The 14832-nt window shown below is 57.9% G+C and overlaps 1 protein-coding gene across 1 annotated transcript in view; it reads right to left on the minus strand.

Annotated features, from left to right (window-relative positions):
- Window positions 1–14832, minus strand: part of MYO15A (myosin XVA) — a 74899-nt gene that overhangs the window by 15121 nt on the left and 44946 nt on the right. The window contains exons 30-56 of the mRNA XM_004381004.1: window positions 13455–13636; window positions 13160–13232; window positions 12784–12975; window positions 12388–12548; window positions 12184–12278; window positions 11484–11598; window positions 11203–11270; window positions 11055–11132; window positions 10705–10891; window positions 10479–10602; window positions 10041–10146; window positions 9817–9889; window positions 8966–9087; window positions 8726–8785; window positions 8205–8280; window positions 7829–7944; window positions 7623–7741; window positions 6724–6865; window positions 5984–6095; window positions 5823–5897; window positions 5154–5332; window positions 4446–4561; window positions 4084–4156; window positions 3720–3792; window positions 3385–3458; window positions 3081–3163; window positions 1641–1771 (exon numbers count right to left, since the gene is read on the minus strand). Of these exons, the coding sequence (XP_004381061.1) occupies window positions 1641–1771; window positions 3081–3163; window positions 3385–3458; window positions 3720–3792; window positions 4084–4156; window positions 4446–4561; window positions 5154–5332; window positions 5823–5897; window positions 5984–6095; window positions 6724–6865; window positions 7623–7741; window positions 7829–7944; window positions 8205–8280; window positions 8726–8785; window positions 8966–9087; window positions 9817–9889; window positions 10041–10146; window positions 10479–10602; window positions 10705–10891; window positions 11055–11132; window positions 11203–11270; window positions 11484–11598; window positions 12184–12278; window positions 12388–12548; window positions 12784–12975; window positions 13160–13232; window positions 13455–13636 (3005 nt within the window). The remainder of the gene's footprint in view (window positions 1–1640; window positions 1772–3080; window positions 3164–3384; window positions 3459–3719; window positions 3793–4083; window positions 4157–4445; window positions 4562–5153; window positions 5333–5822; window positions 5898–5983; window positions 6096–6723; window positions 6866–7622; window positions 7742–7828; window positions 7945–8204; window positions 8281–8725; window positions 8786–8965; window positions 9088–9816; window positions 9890–10040; window positions 10147–10478; window positions 10603–10704; window positions 10892–11054; window positions 11133–11202; window positions 11271–11483; window positions 11599–12183; window positions 12279–12387; window positions 12549–12783; window positions 12976–13159; window positions 13233–13454; window positions 13637–14832) is intronic.

A 14832-nucleotide genomic window follows, 5' to 3' on the forward strand; every position in this document is an offset into this window, starting at 1 on the left:
GTTCACTGAAGCACTGTTCACAACAGCAAAAAGATGGAAACAGCCTAGGTGCCCATCAACAGACAAATAGACAAATTATGGTACATACACACAATGAAATACTACACAACGATAAAGAACAATGATGAATCCTTGAAACATCTCACAACATAGATGAATTTGGAAGACATTACTCTGAGTGAAATTAGTCAGTCATGAAAAGACAAATATTGTATGAGACCACTGTTATAAGAACTCAAGAAAAGGTTTAAACACAGAAGAAAACATTCTTTGATGGTTACAAGGGTGGGGAGCAGGGAGAGGGGAATTCACTAACTAGTTAGTAGACAAGAATCATCTTAGGTGAAGGGAAGGACAACACACAATACAGAGGAAGTCATCACAACTGGACTAAACCAAAAGCTAAGAAGTTCCCTGAACACAACCAAAACACTTTGAAGGACAGAGTAGCTGGGGCAGAGGCCTGGGGATCATGGTTTCGGGGAACATCTAGGTCAACTGGCATAACAAAGTTTATGAAGAAAATGTTCTGCATCCCACTTTGGTGAGTGGCATCTGGGGTCTTAAAAGCTTGTAAGCAGCTGTCTAAGATGCATCAATTGGTCCCAACCCACTTGGAGCAAAGGAAAATGAAGAACACCAAAGACACAAGGAAAAGATTAGCCCAAGAGACAAAAGAGCCACATAATCCAGAGACACCATCAGCCTGAAGCCAGAAGAACCAGATGGTGCCTGGCTACTGACAAAGAACACAACAGAGAATCCCTGATGGAGGGGGAGAAAACCACAGAGCAGAACTCAAACTCATGTGAAAAGATCAGATTTAATGGTCTGACTGAGACTGGAGAAACTCCCTCATGGCTGTCATGTGACTGCAGGTGCCCCAGCCTATTTCTTTAGGGGACCCAACGGCTGGAGTTGAGGCCTGAGGTGTGGCTGCTTCCCCCATACTCCAAGGTGGAAAGGCTGAGACCCTGCCACTGGCTTTTGGCACACCTGCTCAGACCCACACAAGACCCTTGCTAACTGATTCCCCATGGCCAGAGAAGCAGGGCCTCACCCAGCACCTCAGGCTTGTGCCCACATTCCTCCCCTCCCCTCACACATGCCACACTCATTCTTTGCTCCTGCCACTGAGCCACTGTGATCACCACCAGCCCCTGTGCTCACCACTCAGCCACTGTGCTCACCACCAGCCGCTTGTGCTCACCACCAGCCCCTGTGCTCACCACTCAGCCCCTGTGCTCACCACCAGCCACTGTGCTCACTACTCAGCCACTGTGCTCACTACTCAGCCACTGTGCTCACCACCACCCACTGTGCTCACCACCTGCTGCCTGTGCTCACCACCAGCCACTGCTCACCACTCAGCCACTGTGCTCACCACCAGCCACTGTGCTCACTACTCAGCCACTGTGCTCACCACCAGCTACTGTGCTCACCACGAGGCAACACCTGCTCCTCCCTGCTTACTGCCAGTCCCTGTGGGGCCATCACAAGTGTTGGGACATGAGATAATGGTCACTAACATTGCCAGGGTCCCTGTGAAGGGTCAGGCCCTTTGGGCTTCCCTTTTGCCTGCCACCCGTCCAGTCTCCAGGCAGAGAGCCCACCACCCTGAGCACCTACTCGCTGCTCACCCTGGAAGGGTAGGCCCGAGGCCCGGCTCATGTCTTGGAGGAAGCAGAGGAAGTATGGCTGGAAGATCTCGGAGCAGCTGTGGTAGGCAGCCACGATAGATAGTAGCCGCCAGCCTCGCTGGCAGCTGTCCCTGCGAGAACACACCAGGGCCATGTTATGGGGCCGTGGCACTGGAGTACCATGCCAGGAGTCTCTTGGGACTAGTCTGGAGGTTTCCAGCTCTCAGGAAGCTCCTGTCTCCCAAGGACATGCTTCTCTGGCCAGTGAGAGCAGGGCAGGTGGCCCAAAGCCATGCAGAAGGCACATTCTGCTTGGGAAGCCAGGGGAAGAAGGGGTGAGGCCCCGGACACACACACAATGCACAAAGAAACCTGTCTTCCCAGACTGGGGGATCCCCCTGAGGAGGCTTATGGGTTAAGGTCCTTGGAGGAGGACAAGGGGCACCTGCTGGGGCTGTGCAAAGGTAGTGGCAGCAAGGCCTGGAGGTGGGAGGCCATGAGGGTGTGCTCAGCAACTCTAAAGTTCCTAGGGGAGGGAAGGCAAGTGAGGAGGCATAGGGTAGGACAGGGGGCAAGAGGGTGGCCCACTGGTAACAAGAGCAGGGTACAAATTGGGCACCTACCGTGTGCTGGCCCTGCACAAGGCATGGCAACTTATTCTCATACCACCCTGGGTGTGAAGGTTTCATGTGTGGGAACCAACTTTGGGGAACCACCCACTCGGCTCTAGGTCCCGGAAGTTTGAAGATGGTCATGGGAGCCAGGGCTGGCCAATTAGAACACTGTGGCTCCCTGGCTACAGTGGTTGACTTACAGATGGACACGTGACCCAGGTCTAGCCAATCAAAACTCTGTATTCTCCAGCCATTGTAGTTGGCTCAGGGAGAGGCATGTGACCAAGCAAACACAATGAGACTCCATTTGGGGATTTTTGCTGCAAATATTAAATCAGATGTTTTTGCTTTCCCTGGGATTGCTGAACTGGGGGAGATGTCTCCCCAGAAGTGCCATCTTTCCAACCAATGGAAGAGGCTGCCTGGGGGTGATAACAGAGGAGAACAGGGCCAAGAGAAGGAAACGTATATTTCCTAATGACACTTGGATCCAGCTGTCCCTGAAGCCATATACTCACTGAATTTTCAGTTACCTGAATCAATAAGTTGCTTCTTTTGCTTAAGCTAGTTTGAGCTGGGTTTACATCACTCGCAACCAGGAATACAGACTCACACATTATCAATGCCATTTTACAGATGAAGAAACTGAAGCTCAGAGAGCAAAAATTACTTGTCTTAGAATATGTGCTCTGCCTATGGAGTGAGGAAGAGGATGAGATGGAGAGAATAGGGGAGAAATGGTCTAGGGGAGTGGGAGGCTGAACTGGCTCCTCCTGAGCCCGTTGACACAGTGGGGGTTGGGGGCATAAAGTTCCAGCTCACTTACTGCTTGGTGCTGGTGTTGTCCGTGATCTGCTTCACAACTTGGCAGTAACACTCGTCCCGCATGACCTCATGGTCCCCACACAGCTGAAGGGGGGCAGGCCGGGTCACATGCCAAGGACATGTCAGGGGCCATACCACATACCAGGCACATAAGAACAGGGTGGGCACTTGGAGACAGGCCTGGTGCCCCTCCCCGACCAGTGGGGTACATTCCTCTTTGGACCATGGGAAAAGCTTCCCACCCAATGTCTGGCAACTCTGGCTGATATGGGGAAGCCAAGTCCCAGATCAGAGAAGGGACTGACCTTCAGGAGGGTGCAGAGCACATCCAGTTCACTCTGGCCCTTCAGTGGGACATCTCCCATGAACCTCATCACAGCTGTAGGAAAGACCTATCCCACTCAGGCCCACCAGACCCCCAATTGCCCACCTCATCCCAGGGGGCCTTAGGGTTGGACCCCTCCCAAGAATGCTTCAGGCAGGGGCAACAGGGGACTTCTATTCTCTTAAAGGGGCCCCACTGCCTGAATTGGGGGGAAGGGCAAAATCTGAGGACCAGAGAGAAGTAGTGATGACCAGAAGTCACACATAGCGTGATCCCACCCTGCCCAGGTCCCTGACCGCAGTCCCACCCTCACACCTAGGAACATGTCAGTGGCCATCTTGTTGAGGCTGCCGTCACTGAATTCGATGAGGGATTCCTGGAGTGGGATCTGTGAGGGCAGGGAGGGGTCTGTCATGATTGGGCAGGGACATGTCAGAACAGAATGGGGGGCACATTGTGTTTCAATGACAGGAGGGTCCACATTACAAAAGGGGAGTGAGGCCCAACACTGGGGACAGGTGCTGGCCCTGTGAGGAAGCCAGGCCCCTCAACAGTTTTGAGGGCTGGTCTGAGAGCTGGGGGTCTTGTTGAAGACAAGGCTGTTTGCCTCATGAGCCTGGAAGGAGGCTCTTGCATGACCATTTTACAGATGGGAAAATTGAAGCCCAGAGCTGGACACCTTAGTGAAGCAAAGCATATCCTCCAAGGTTCTGGACTCCCGACACTCCTTGGATTTCAGCTTGAGACCATCCCTGCAACAGGAGAGGGCGCCTGCTGGCCAGGCTTACCTCAAGGCCTTTGACAAGATCCTTTTCCCACGTAGGAAACAACGAACCGTTCTTAACCCCACCTGTATCACCAGGCAGAGAGGCACCCAGAGGCTGAGGCTGAAGCTGGCCCTCACACCTAGGCGGACTCTCACCTGGCCCACCAGAAGTAGGGCTCCCTAGCTCTGCAGCCTGCAGCTTGGACAGCTGCAAGGAGCCCCAGAAGGACCCTCCCCAGGGAGTGAGAAGGATGAAAGGTGAGGTCACCACTCACTTGGGTCTTCCCTGCGGGTCTCGGAAATACTTCTGGGCAAACTCAAGCATAGTAAGCCGTGGAGGAGTCAGGGCATCCTCCAGGCGGTCAGGTGTGCCCACCCTGGCCAGAGGACCCTGCAGGAGGTGAGTAGCTGCAGCTCCGGCATCTGGGGCCACCCAGCCTGGCCACAACCTGCCTAGCCCCACCCCCGTCAAGGCTGCCTGGCTGCTCAGATCCTCTCTGGTTGGCCAGCTCCCACTGCACTCCAGCAGCCCCCCTCCGGCCCCCACCACCACATTCACCCACTCCGCCTCGGTCTGCCCCCGCCCCCATCCAGTTTGCCCTGCCCTTTGCCCACTTTGGCCACGCCCCCACCTAGCCCTTCCCTGCCCCGTTTGGTATCCCCAAATGCCCTGTCCGAGCTGACCTCGCCCCTTCCTGACTCTCTTCCAGAAGCCTGGCCCACCCCACTCACCTGGCCCGGCCCCGCCAAACCCCAGGTTGATTTCACCTACTGGCGGGCCCAGGCTTGTTCGCCTCTTCCAGGCTTCCCATCAGCCAGGTCACAACCACCCCTGGTTTCAACTGACCGCCGCACCCTTCCCTACAGCATTTGGTCACACCACCAACCCCCTCTGGTCACTGCACTGCGGGGCCTGGCCACGCCCCTGGCGTTCAGGCTGACCCCGCCCCAGTCCAGGCCGGCCCCTCCCCCGCGGGCCTCACCTCTCTCCAGCGGCCCACCTTCTGAGCAGCTGCGATGGAGGCCACCGCAGCAGCCACGGCAGCGGCCCGGTCCCTGCCCGGCTCGGCTGGCAGTTGCAGGAAGTCGGGGGCGGCTGCGGGCTGTACCAGCTCCGAGGGGAAACGGCCCACACGCCCGTGAATGGTCCCGAACCTCCAGCCTAGGGGCAGGTAAGGGGTCTGAGGCAAACAGGAGGGGGGTCTTGGGACTGAGAGGACCTTTAGGGATACTTGGTACCTCCTTGACACCTCCCTACAGCTCCGTTGAGGGAGGCCATGCCATGTAGCCCATTTTACTGACGGGGAAACGGAGGCTCAGGGAAGAGAAGGGATTGTGTTTAAAGCCAGAGTGGTAGTGGGAGGTGGAGAAGAAAGGCGTGCAGAGACACAGAGAGAGACTTGGGCCACAAACATGGAGACAGTAATGCCCATGGAGACCCCCCACCCAGACAGGAGGCAGAGGACTGGCTGGATGGCTGCCAGGAGGGACTGGCAGGCCAAGGGAGGCCCCTTTGGGGCACCAAGAAATCCCTTCATGTACTGCAGTGTGAGTGCATGAAACTAGGATCAGCCCTGTTGTGGGGTTCCACAACTGGGGACAGGGGCTGGGGCGGGGGGGGAGGCTGGACAGGGGCATCCCAGTGTTCCCACCAAAGTCAGGGCCTCCACGCTGCAGCTCCTCCAGGTACACAACTTTCTTCCGGACCACACAGCCAGCACTGTAGCCTGTGGGCCAAGCTCCATCAGCATTTGCTTGGGTGGGGCTTGCCCAGCCCCGCCTCCTGCACCCACCCCAACCCCATGGCACTGACCCACTCGGGGTGGCTCCAGGGGCTGTAGGTGGATGATGTCGCCCTTGTGGAAGGCCAGCAGCGCTGGGTCCTCAGGCAGGAAGTTTCTCACAGCCACCACATAGTCTGAGTCCTAGGTCAGCAGAGCCAGGTTAAGGGGCTACAGTCCCATCCCCCTGCCTCTAGAGGCCTAGCACCTCACATCAGTAGGAAAGGAAGCATTCACTAGATGAAACAGGGAAAAGGCACTCTAGGTAGAAAGAACAGCCTTGCCTAGGCCTGGAGGCATGAGTTTGATGAACGCAGACAGACAATAGGGACAAGCACTCATCAAACCCTTCCCACTGAGGCCTTCTCTGGGCCAGGTGCTGGGCCCAAGGCATGAGGTGACCTGTTCCAGGCCTGGGGGCTGCCCAGCCTGGGGGGAGGAAGGCAGATGGTCTGAAATGCTGTGCCCGGGGCAATGTAGTCACTGCAGGAGAGTGGGGAATCCAAATGCTATGGAGCTCAGAGGAGGTGCTATGGCCACCCCATGGAGGACGTGAGGAAAGCGTTGCTCAAGGAGCAGGCAAAAGGGGGAAAGGGTATTCCAGGTGGGAGGCACAGCCTGTGCAGAGGTATAGGGCATCAAGAGGTCTATAGATATATCACTGGCGCAATCGTGCTTCCTCAAGCATGCATGGCTGGTATATACTTGGGGTGGGAGAGTCTTGTTCATGGGCCCTTGATTCTTGGGGGAGGAATTGCGGGGGGGTCCCAACCTTCTTCAGCTCCATGATGAAGTCATCTACCAAGGTCTTGACCTGGTGAGCACGGGCTGAGAAGAGGATGACCTTCTCGCTGGCCAAGTTGAACTCCAGCATGTTCTGGGAGGGGATGGTCACAAACAAGATGTCTGCAAAGCTGGAGGTCGGGAAGGTGGTATAAGGGTGGGACCCCATGGCCAGAGGGACCCCCATAGTCCCATCCTGCTCCTTCTGCTCCTGCCCTTCCCTTCTCTTCCAGCCTAGCCCCAGCTTAAGCCTTCCTTCTCTGCCACCAGATGCTCTCAGCCTCATTACACCAGCCCCCAGGAGATCCAAGGCACTTCCCTGACCTGCCCTCTCTGACCCACCTGTGACCTAGCCTTGTTTCCCATCACGTTTGAACCCGACACTCCCGCCCTTGCCTTGTGGCCCAGCCTCCCAGATTGTGCTCAACAAGCCTAGCCCCTTCACCCACTGATTGCATTCTCTCCACCTTTCAAAGCAAGGAGCTTTCACTGAGTTGGCAAGGGGGCCCTGTTCCTGTCCTTGTGTGATATAGGACAAAAGGGGCTGCTGGCAAGGAGGGGAGCCACGGCCTCAGCAAGGCCCACAGCCAGCACCCCCTTCCCTTTCCCAGCTGCATCAGAGCTTGGTTATCTGCAGTACAGCATGGGGATGGGATGCAGTCTAAGAGGCAGGACAGTGTGGCCGGCTCCTAGCTCATCCACTTCCTGGCTATGTGACCTGAGACAAGGAACTTCTCTCTGAGCCTCAGTTTCCGCATCTCTAAAATGGGCTAATTAAAAGGCTTGGCACAGAGCCTGGCACATCACAGGTACTTGGTAAGTGGCTACTGAATGAGTCAGTCTGTGCCCCAGGCTCCAGCCTGCCCATTCCTGCTGCCTGCCGGTCACCTGTATGTGCGGAGAACCTGAAGCTGCCCGCTGGCCTCCTGGCTGCCCTTGACCATCCGCAGGAGTTTGATGCCCATGTGAGACACAGCTAGGACCTGCACACCAGTGCCCACGCTACCCTGTGGCAGGGATGAGAGGCATGTGAGGGTCTTCCAGCCTCATATCTGAATCCCTTGGGTGGGCAGGGTTGGGTGCAGGACTCGCACCGTGGCAGGGAAGAGGCGGGAGAAGTACACCTCCCAGCTGTCTCGTGCAGTGCTGACCACGGCCCGCTTCATGCTCTCCGTCACCAGAGGCCGCTCCACATCCAGCTGGTTCTGGGCTAAGGGAGGCCATATGGTGTCAGGGCCCTACCCCCACCCCAGTGGCCCTCATCTCAGACAGGGAAGCTGACACCCAGCAAGAGGGTATCCGATCAGTGTGCTCTCACTGTACATGCTGGAAGGCGGAAACTCAGAGATGGGGGGAAGGCCTGGCCATGCCAAGCAGGGAGGGGCATCTGGGAGGCACATGGGCAGGGCCAGGGCAAGCTGTGGCCTTGGCTGCTGCCCCCATCAGCGCCCCTTCCTTCCCCTGCAGTACCAAACAGAGCCTTCATTCTGAGCCGCTCGTCCTGGGAGATGCGCAGGCAGGCCTCAGATAGGGTGTCATGCAGGATCTGAAGGAGAGCCAGCAGGGGTGTAGGCCCAGTGACTCCTCCCTCCAGGCTCTGACTGATCTGGGGCAAGTGGGCATGGGGGTCCCACTTATGCCACAAGGAGTCATCTGTGCAAACAAGACTCCACTTAGAGAGCCCTCTGGGGAGCCCTTCCAGGAGTGTCTCCTTGCCCCCAGCAAGTCTGCGCTGCCCACTCAGGCTTCAGTTCCTAATCTCTAGTTGGGGTTTGGATTTGATCCCTTGGCCCCGTCTAGCTCGGACAAGCTGTAACTCTGGTTAGAACGGATTGTTCGCTCGCTAACCCAGTCCGCAGGGGCAGGGGATTCCGAGACCAGCCCACACCCAGCCCAAGATCTCGATCCCAGGATGCGGGAAGCAGACAGACCACCTGTGTGTTCTTTGTCTGCTGAGGAGTTCGCAGCAGAAAGGGAAGAGCGGACCTCACCTGCCGGAACAGGAGGTCTAGCTGCACAGGGTGGTTGTGGTTGTCCTTGGGGTAAAACACCTGCGGAGCAGAGCTTCAGTGGGACACTTCAGGCTGCGCCCATCCCCTGCTTCCCGCTCGACCCCACCCCCTCGCTACTGCCCTGTCCTATGGTCCTTGCCCCTAGCCCTGACTCCACCCACTGGTACCGGACCCACCCATGGCCCTGCCCCCTGGCTCCGCCCGGCCTGGCCCAAAAACCTCTTTGCGAAGGAAGATCCGCCAAGGGGCATCCCGGTAGCCGTAGAAGTTGGGGTTGATAAGGCGGTGCAGTTGCGTCTGCACGGGCTCCTCTAGGGGCTCCAGTGACCGAGAGGGCAGCTCTAGGGGCAGGCATAAGGGGGCATGGCATGTCTGTCGAAGGTAGGGGGTGAGGTGGGGCCGGCGGAGGGGGAGGGGCCAGGGTCAGAAGCACTCCCACACATTCTCGTCCACAGACATACCTGCTCACAGGGGTGCACACGCATACCCCGCAGCCCTTTGACACAATAGAGCGCCTACTGTATACAGGCCCTTGCTAGGGGTTGGGAATACCATGGTGAACAGGATAGACAAGGAGCCTGCCCTTAAGTTTAGAGTATCATGGTAGGTGTGGAGGAGGCAGACAACTGAAAAACGACAAAAGAATGCCAAGAGCAGGGGTGGGAATAAAACACGAAGTAGGAAGGAGTCTGGGGGCCAGTCTGTGAGGGTTCTTCAATCCAAGTGATCTGAACAGGCATCTCTGAGGAGGTGACATTTCAGATAAGATCTAAATAATGAGAAGAGGCCAGACAGGCAAAGATCTGCCAAAGAGCATTATAGGCTCTTTGGTGAGGACTGAGTACATGCAAAATGTTTGGACCACCAGGGCGGGCCTGGCCTGTGACCAGTGTTATTTAAGTGTTGATACTGCGGTTGCACAAATGTCCACACAACATATACACACAGGCTCAGGGACACAGACCTACACAAACCACCAGCATACAGAGATTCACTCGTGCACAGGAAGACTCACACCTACACGTGAACACCCTACCCGCCTGCCCCTCCCTCCTTCCTGGCCCCCTCACCTGGAGTGGGCCCCACAGATGGCCTTGGCACACTGGTCACCGGCTTCACCAAGGCCACGGCCTCTCTGGGTACCTGTCCCCACACCAGAGAGAGTGCTCAGGGAGCAGCAGGGGGAGGGGGCAGCCAGTGGGACCCTGGCTTGTAGAGGGAGCTGCCTTCTGAGGCCACCCCTGAGGCCTGACTGTGTCTTCCACCCTGGCCCTGCCCAGCCCTGCCCCCTCACCTGGGTGCCAGGTGCTGCCACAGGGTGAGCCATTTGTTCCTTCAGGAGCATCAGGGCCTCCTCGTGGGGATCTGGCCGCTTCATGAACACCTTCCCACCGTCCTTCCTGGGTGGCGTTGGTGTGCTGTGATGGGCTGGACACTGAGTCTCCCCTTCCTACCATAAATTCCTACAATAGGGAACTTATCCCTCCACCCCCACCTCATTGTTATAAATGAGGAAGGTGAGACCCAGGGACACAGCACAACCTAGCTGACAGCAGTTGGGACCTCCCTCTGCCACAGGGGGCTCATCTGGACCACCTGCATAAGTACACTCACTTCCTAGAGGGAACAGAGCCTGGCACTACCTGACCCAGCAGACAGCACACTGATGGTGGACTCGCAGGCAACGGGTTAAGCCCTGTCCAGGGAGCTGGAGGCCTGGTGCAGTACTGACCTGAGGGCCTCAGGCGGGCCTCCCCGGGGTGCCTGGTACTGCCGCACGATGTTCTTGATCTGCTGTGTGGGCTGGGGGAAGTGCTCTGAGTTGAGCTTCGAATGCCGAACCAGCTCTAGGGAGGCTGCGGGCACAGGGCGAGGAGCAGAGGGAGGTCATGGGGCATGGCCACACCTACAGTCCTGTTTTGGTAACTGCTTCCCCCTCACCTCCCTGGGGATAGGGCACTCACTGGTTTCTGGAGAAGCCCAGTCCTGAGCTAGAGTGGAGACAGCTGCGGGCTTGGGGGGGGGCCTGGGGGCCTTGGTCAGGGGGGCTGGGGCCACAGGCCTTGGGGCAGAGCGCAGGAGCACTGGCTTGGCGGGAGGCCCAGTGCCCACAGACTTTGGCCATGCCTCTGGCACTAGCGGTTTCTGCGAAGAATAGGGCGTGAGGTGAGCTGCTGAGGACACTCCAGCCCCTTACCTGCTGTCAGGGACCCCAGCTCTGCCCAAGACAGGCTGTCGGGCTGCTGGACTCAGAGAGAAGCAACATTGCCCTGGAACAGCACAGCACCCCTCTCTAGAGTCAGCTCACCTCGGGGGGCAGAGGTCTCAGGGCAGGGCCCAAGGGCTGCTGCTGGAGTGCCATGGCCTGCAGAGTCATCTCCCGGGCCTGGGGAGAGGGGGCAGTTGGGACCAGGCAGCTCACTCTCGGCCCCCGCAGCAGCCCCTCACTCACTCACCAGCAGCATGGCCTGTTTGCGGATGAAGGCTTGCTGCAGGGCCAGTGTGGAGGCGTCCAGGCCTGGGACTGCTGGGCCAGGTCAAGGTCACGCAGGGAGCACGGAGTAGGAGGAGGGGGAGTAAGGGAGTGAGGGGGTGGGGTAGAGGGAGGTGGGAGTTCCCAACCATGCCCCTGCCAGCTTCTCAACCCTGCCTACCTGGGGCTGCCCCCATCCCAGCAGGAACCAGTGAGCAACCCCAGCCCTGCCCCACCCTGGAGCCACCCTGGGCTGGCACTGACTTGGCTTCGGCTCTGGGGGTCTCCCGGGGGTGTCTTCAGAGCTGCTGCTGCCGCCTCCACTAGGCTGGCCTCCCCCCTTCATGCGGTAGGCAATGGCTGTTGGCTTCTCCAGGTCCTGGGGGCAGCAGGTGGCTAGGGTGACCGCCTTAGTTCTGCACTCCCAAGTTCCATAGCAACGGGCACCTGACACCGCCACCTCTTCCACCTCTTCTGCTGGCCACGTATCTACTGTACACCCAGCCTTTGCCCATGTGGCCTCCAATTAGTCCTCCCCAAGCCCTGCCAGCTCCCGGCCCACCTACTCCCTTTCATAGTGGTGTAAACTGAGGCTCATGGAGAGGCTGTGCCCTGCTCAGAGGGGCATGTCATGTCTGGACCCCACGGAGGGGCTCCTAGGAGCTCCCAGTGTGAACAAGGGCACCTGAGGGGCTCTTGTAGGATCTGGGGCTGGAGGACCCAGGGACCAAGGTCATTCCCACCCCAGAGAGAAATTTCTCGGTGGCCACATAGGGCTGCTCCCCTAGAGGCAGGATGGGGAATCTGGGACCTCTAGCTGTGCAGTCCCTCTGGGGTCAGCCAGGAGCACCTCTAACTGTGAGGACACCCTATCCTTGGCCTGGCTCTCAGCAGAGACCAGCAAGGACATGCCATCCCATGTCTCTGGCCTGCCTGTGCCTGATGTGGGCACACGCCTCCATACCGCATCCCCGTAGGACAGCACAGGGTCGAAGAGGCTGTCCAGGTAGCAGTCCAGCCCCCTGTGGGGCACAGCGGGCTCCCCAAGGCTGTCCCAGCCTGCTTGGGGGTGGACACAAGAAAGTCAAGCTCTTTTCTCCTGCTGGTCTCCTTCCCCACAGCCCCCAGGCTCCCTCCCTACCAAAGACAGCAGCCACTTCTGGTTGACCTGGGTGGGTCGCTGTCTCTCCCTGGGCCTCAGTCTCCCCATTTGTGCCATCCTCATTGTGGCTGTAGTGCCCACAGGAGTCAGGTATACGGGGCGTGTGCCCCTGGGGTGGGTGCCTTGCAGGCGCATCCTCATCTGAGTCCCAGCTGCTCCCAAACACTCTGTGGGGGAGGGCGACATGAATGAGCTGACCCCCAGAGAGATCCATAGCCCACAGATAACCCACCTCCAGATTCTTTCCTGTGCCCTGGAAGTAGGTAACTCGGTCTCTTTAAAAGGCAGGACTGTTTGGTGAGCTCCACCTCCTTCAGAACCTCACCCAGCAGCTGTCGGGGCAGAGCCTGCTGCCTGGAGGGGAGACCGTCTGTGTAAGGGGATGCCCAGGTAGCTACCTACACGCTGGGGCTTCCCCTGCCAGCCACAGGCCCTTCTGCGCCCACAATGAAGTAGGACTTCTGCCGCGGGAAGTCCCTGAGTAGCTCTAGGTCCGACACCAGGTCCAGCACATAGTCGTGGCCAGCCAGCTCCACCCACTGGATCCCATTCTTCATGGCGACTGTCCAGCCCCGCCAGCCATCTGCCAGTCCCCTGGTGACATCATGCAGGAGGGATGGGAATGAGGCACTGCCTGGGGGGGTCCTAGGATAGGAGCCGGACCCCAAGCATGACCAGAATGGATCCTATAGGATCCTAGGGGATTTGGCCTCCTGTGCCTCCCTCCATCCCTCCCAGGTGTACAAGGGGTGCTGGGTAGGGTACTCCAGGAGCCAACCTGTGCCTTAGGATGTCTCCAGCCACCTCTTCCCCTGTACTCCAGGAGTGCACTGGGCAGGAGAACTGGTCCCCTGGGGAGGTAGCAGGTGCTGGGCTCAGTCTGGGCAGGTCTGTAGTTGAGGCTTCCTCTTTTCTCCTGGACCTCAGACCTGCAGCCTCCCTGCTTCTGCCTTGCCTCCCCCTTCCCCCAGGTCCAAAGCCACATCTGGACAGGCCCTTCTCCAGCTCAAGAGCCTCCTGCAGCTTCTCCTGACCCCAGGGAGGACAGCATTAGGGTGGGGAGGGCAGCTCACCATTGAAGCAGCCCACGTCCAGCGCCATGCTAGCTTTCTCCTGGGTGGCTTTCCACTCAAGCTGGGTTGGGGGAAAGGTGCGGGCGACCCTGGAGCCCTGCTGCTGGGCCCGGCCCATGGCCTGCACGAGGCGCTGCTGACACACAGCCTGGAAGCCATTCTGCCCATAATCAGACACAAACCTGGTGGGAGGGGTTGGAGCTAGGATGAAGATGCTAGCCCAGGGGTGGAAGGTGTCTAAGGCTAGGCTGAGGGAGGCCCAGTCTAGCCTAGAGCTCTAAGGTAAGGCTGAAAATGCTCCAGACTAACTCAGGAGGGTCCCAGGCTAGGTCAGAGCTTGGAGACTAGGCGGAAATGGTTCCAGGATAGCCTAGAGCTTCAGGGGTAGGCTGAAAGCACTCCACGCTAGCCCACAGTATCCTATGCCAGCACAGAGGTCCAAGGATAGGCCAAAGAGGTTCCAGGTTGGCCCACCTAAGCCTGTGGGAGTAGAATGTCACTGATGGGGTGGGGTCTGCAGCTGCGGATGGGTAGGAACCTGGACTTTGGAGCCAGAGCCGCCTGGGCTTGCATCTCTGCCCTCCATTCTTCCACCAGGCAGCTCTGGCTGGGTTACCTGCCCTCCTTGAGCCTCAAAATTCTCATAAGACATAGCTGTGAGGGTTCGACTGTGTACCAAGGGCCAGTTAGCCAGAGCTCTGCCTTGGCTAGGCACCCCTCACACCTAGCCCCCTGCCTCCCTCCCACCTGCTGCTGGGCCTGGCCAGGGAGCAGCACTGGTGCAGTGCCTGGGACCTGCAAGAGGGAGCCAAGAGCCATGCCCACAGGAAGGCCCAACAGACAGGCAGGTGGCCCTACTCTGCCAGCCCAGCTGCCACCAGAATCACAAGACTGGCCAAGCAAGCTGCCCACCTACTGCACACTGACCCAGTGAGGCTCTGTATACACCATACCTCACATCCTCAATTTATAGGTGAGGAAACATGCTCAGAGAGGGCCAGTGACTTGCCCCAGGTCACAGAGCAGGTAAATGTCAGAGCTAAGATTTGTACCCAGGGCCTGGCAGAACTCTTTTCCTTGTAAATCATCCTTCTCAGACAAAAGGGTGGCATAATAATGATGATGATGATGGTGGTGGTAAACACACTTCACATGTGCTTACACAATCCTCACAAGCCTACAAGACAGGTACTATCATTATTATCGTACAGGTGGGAAATTGAGACCCAGCAAGGTTAAGTATCTTGCCCAAGGTCACACAGCTCATATGTGGCTGAGCTGGGATTTGAACCCAGACCTTCTAAGTTCAGAGCCAATGCTCTTAACCACTTTGCTATACACCTATGACATGAGATGTCAATATCCTTTCCCAAGTCCT

The sequence above is a fragment of the Trichechus manatus genome, unplaced genomic scaffold, assembly GCF_000243295.1.
Source record: "Trichechus manatus latirostris isolate Lorelei unplaced genomic scaffold, TriManLat1.0 scaffold00080, whole genome shotgun sequence".
NCBI classification, from domain to species: domain Eukaryota; kingdom Metazoa; phylum Chordata; class Mammalia; order Sirenia; family Trichechidae; genus Trichechus; species Trichechus manatus.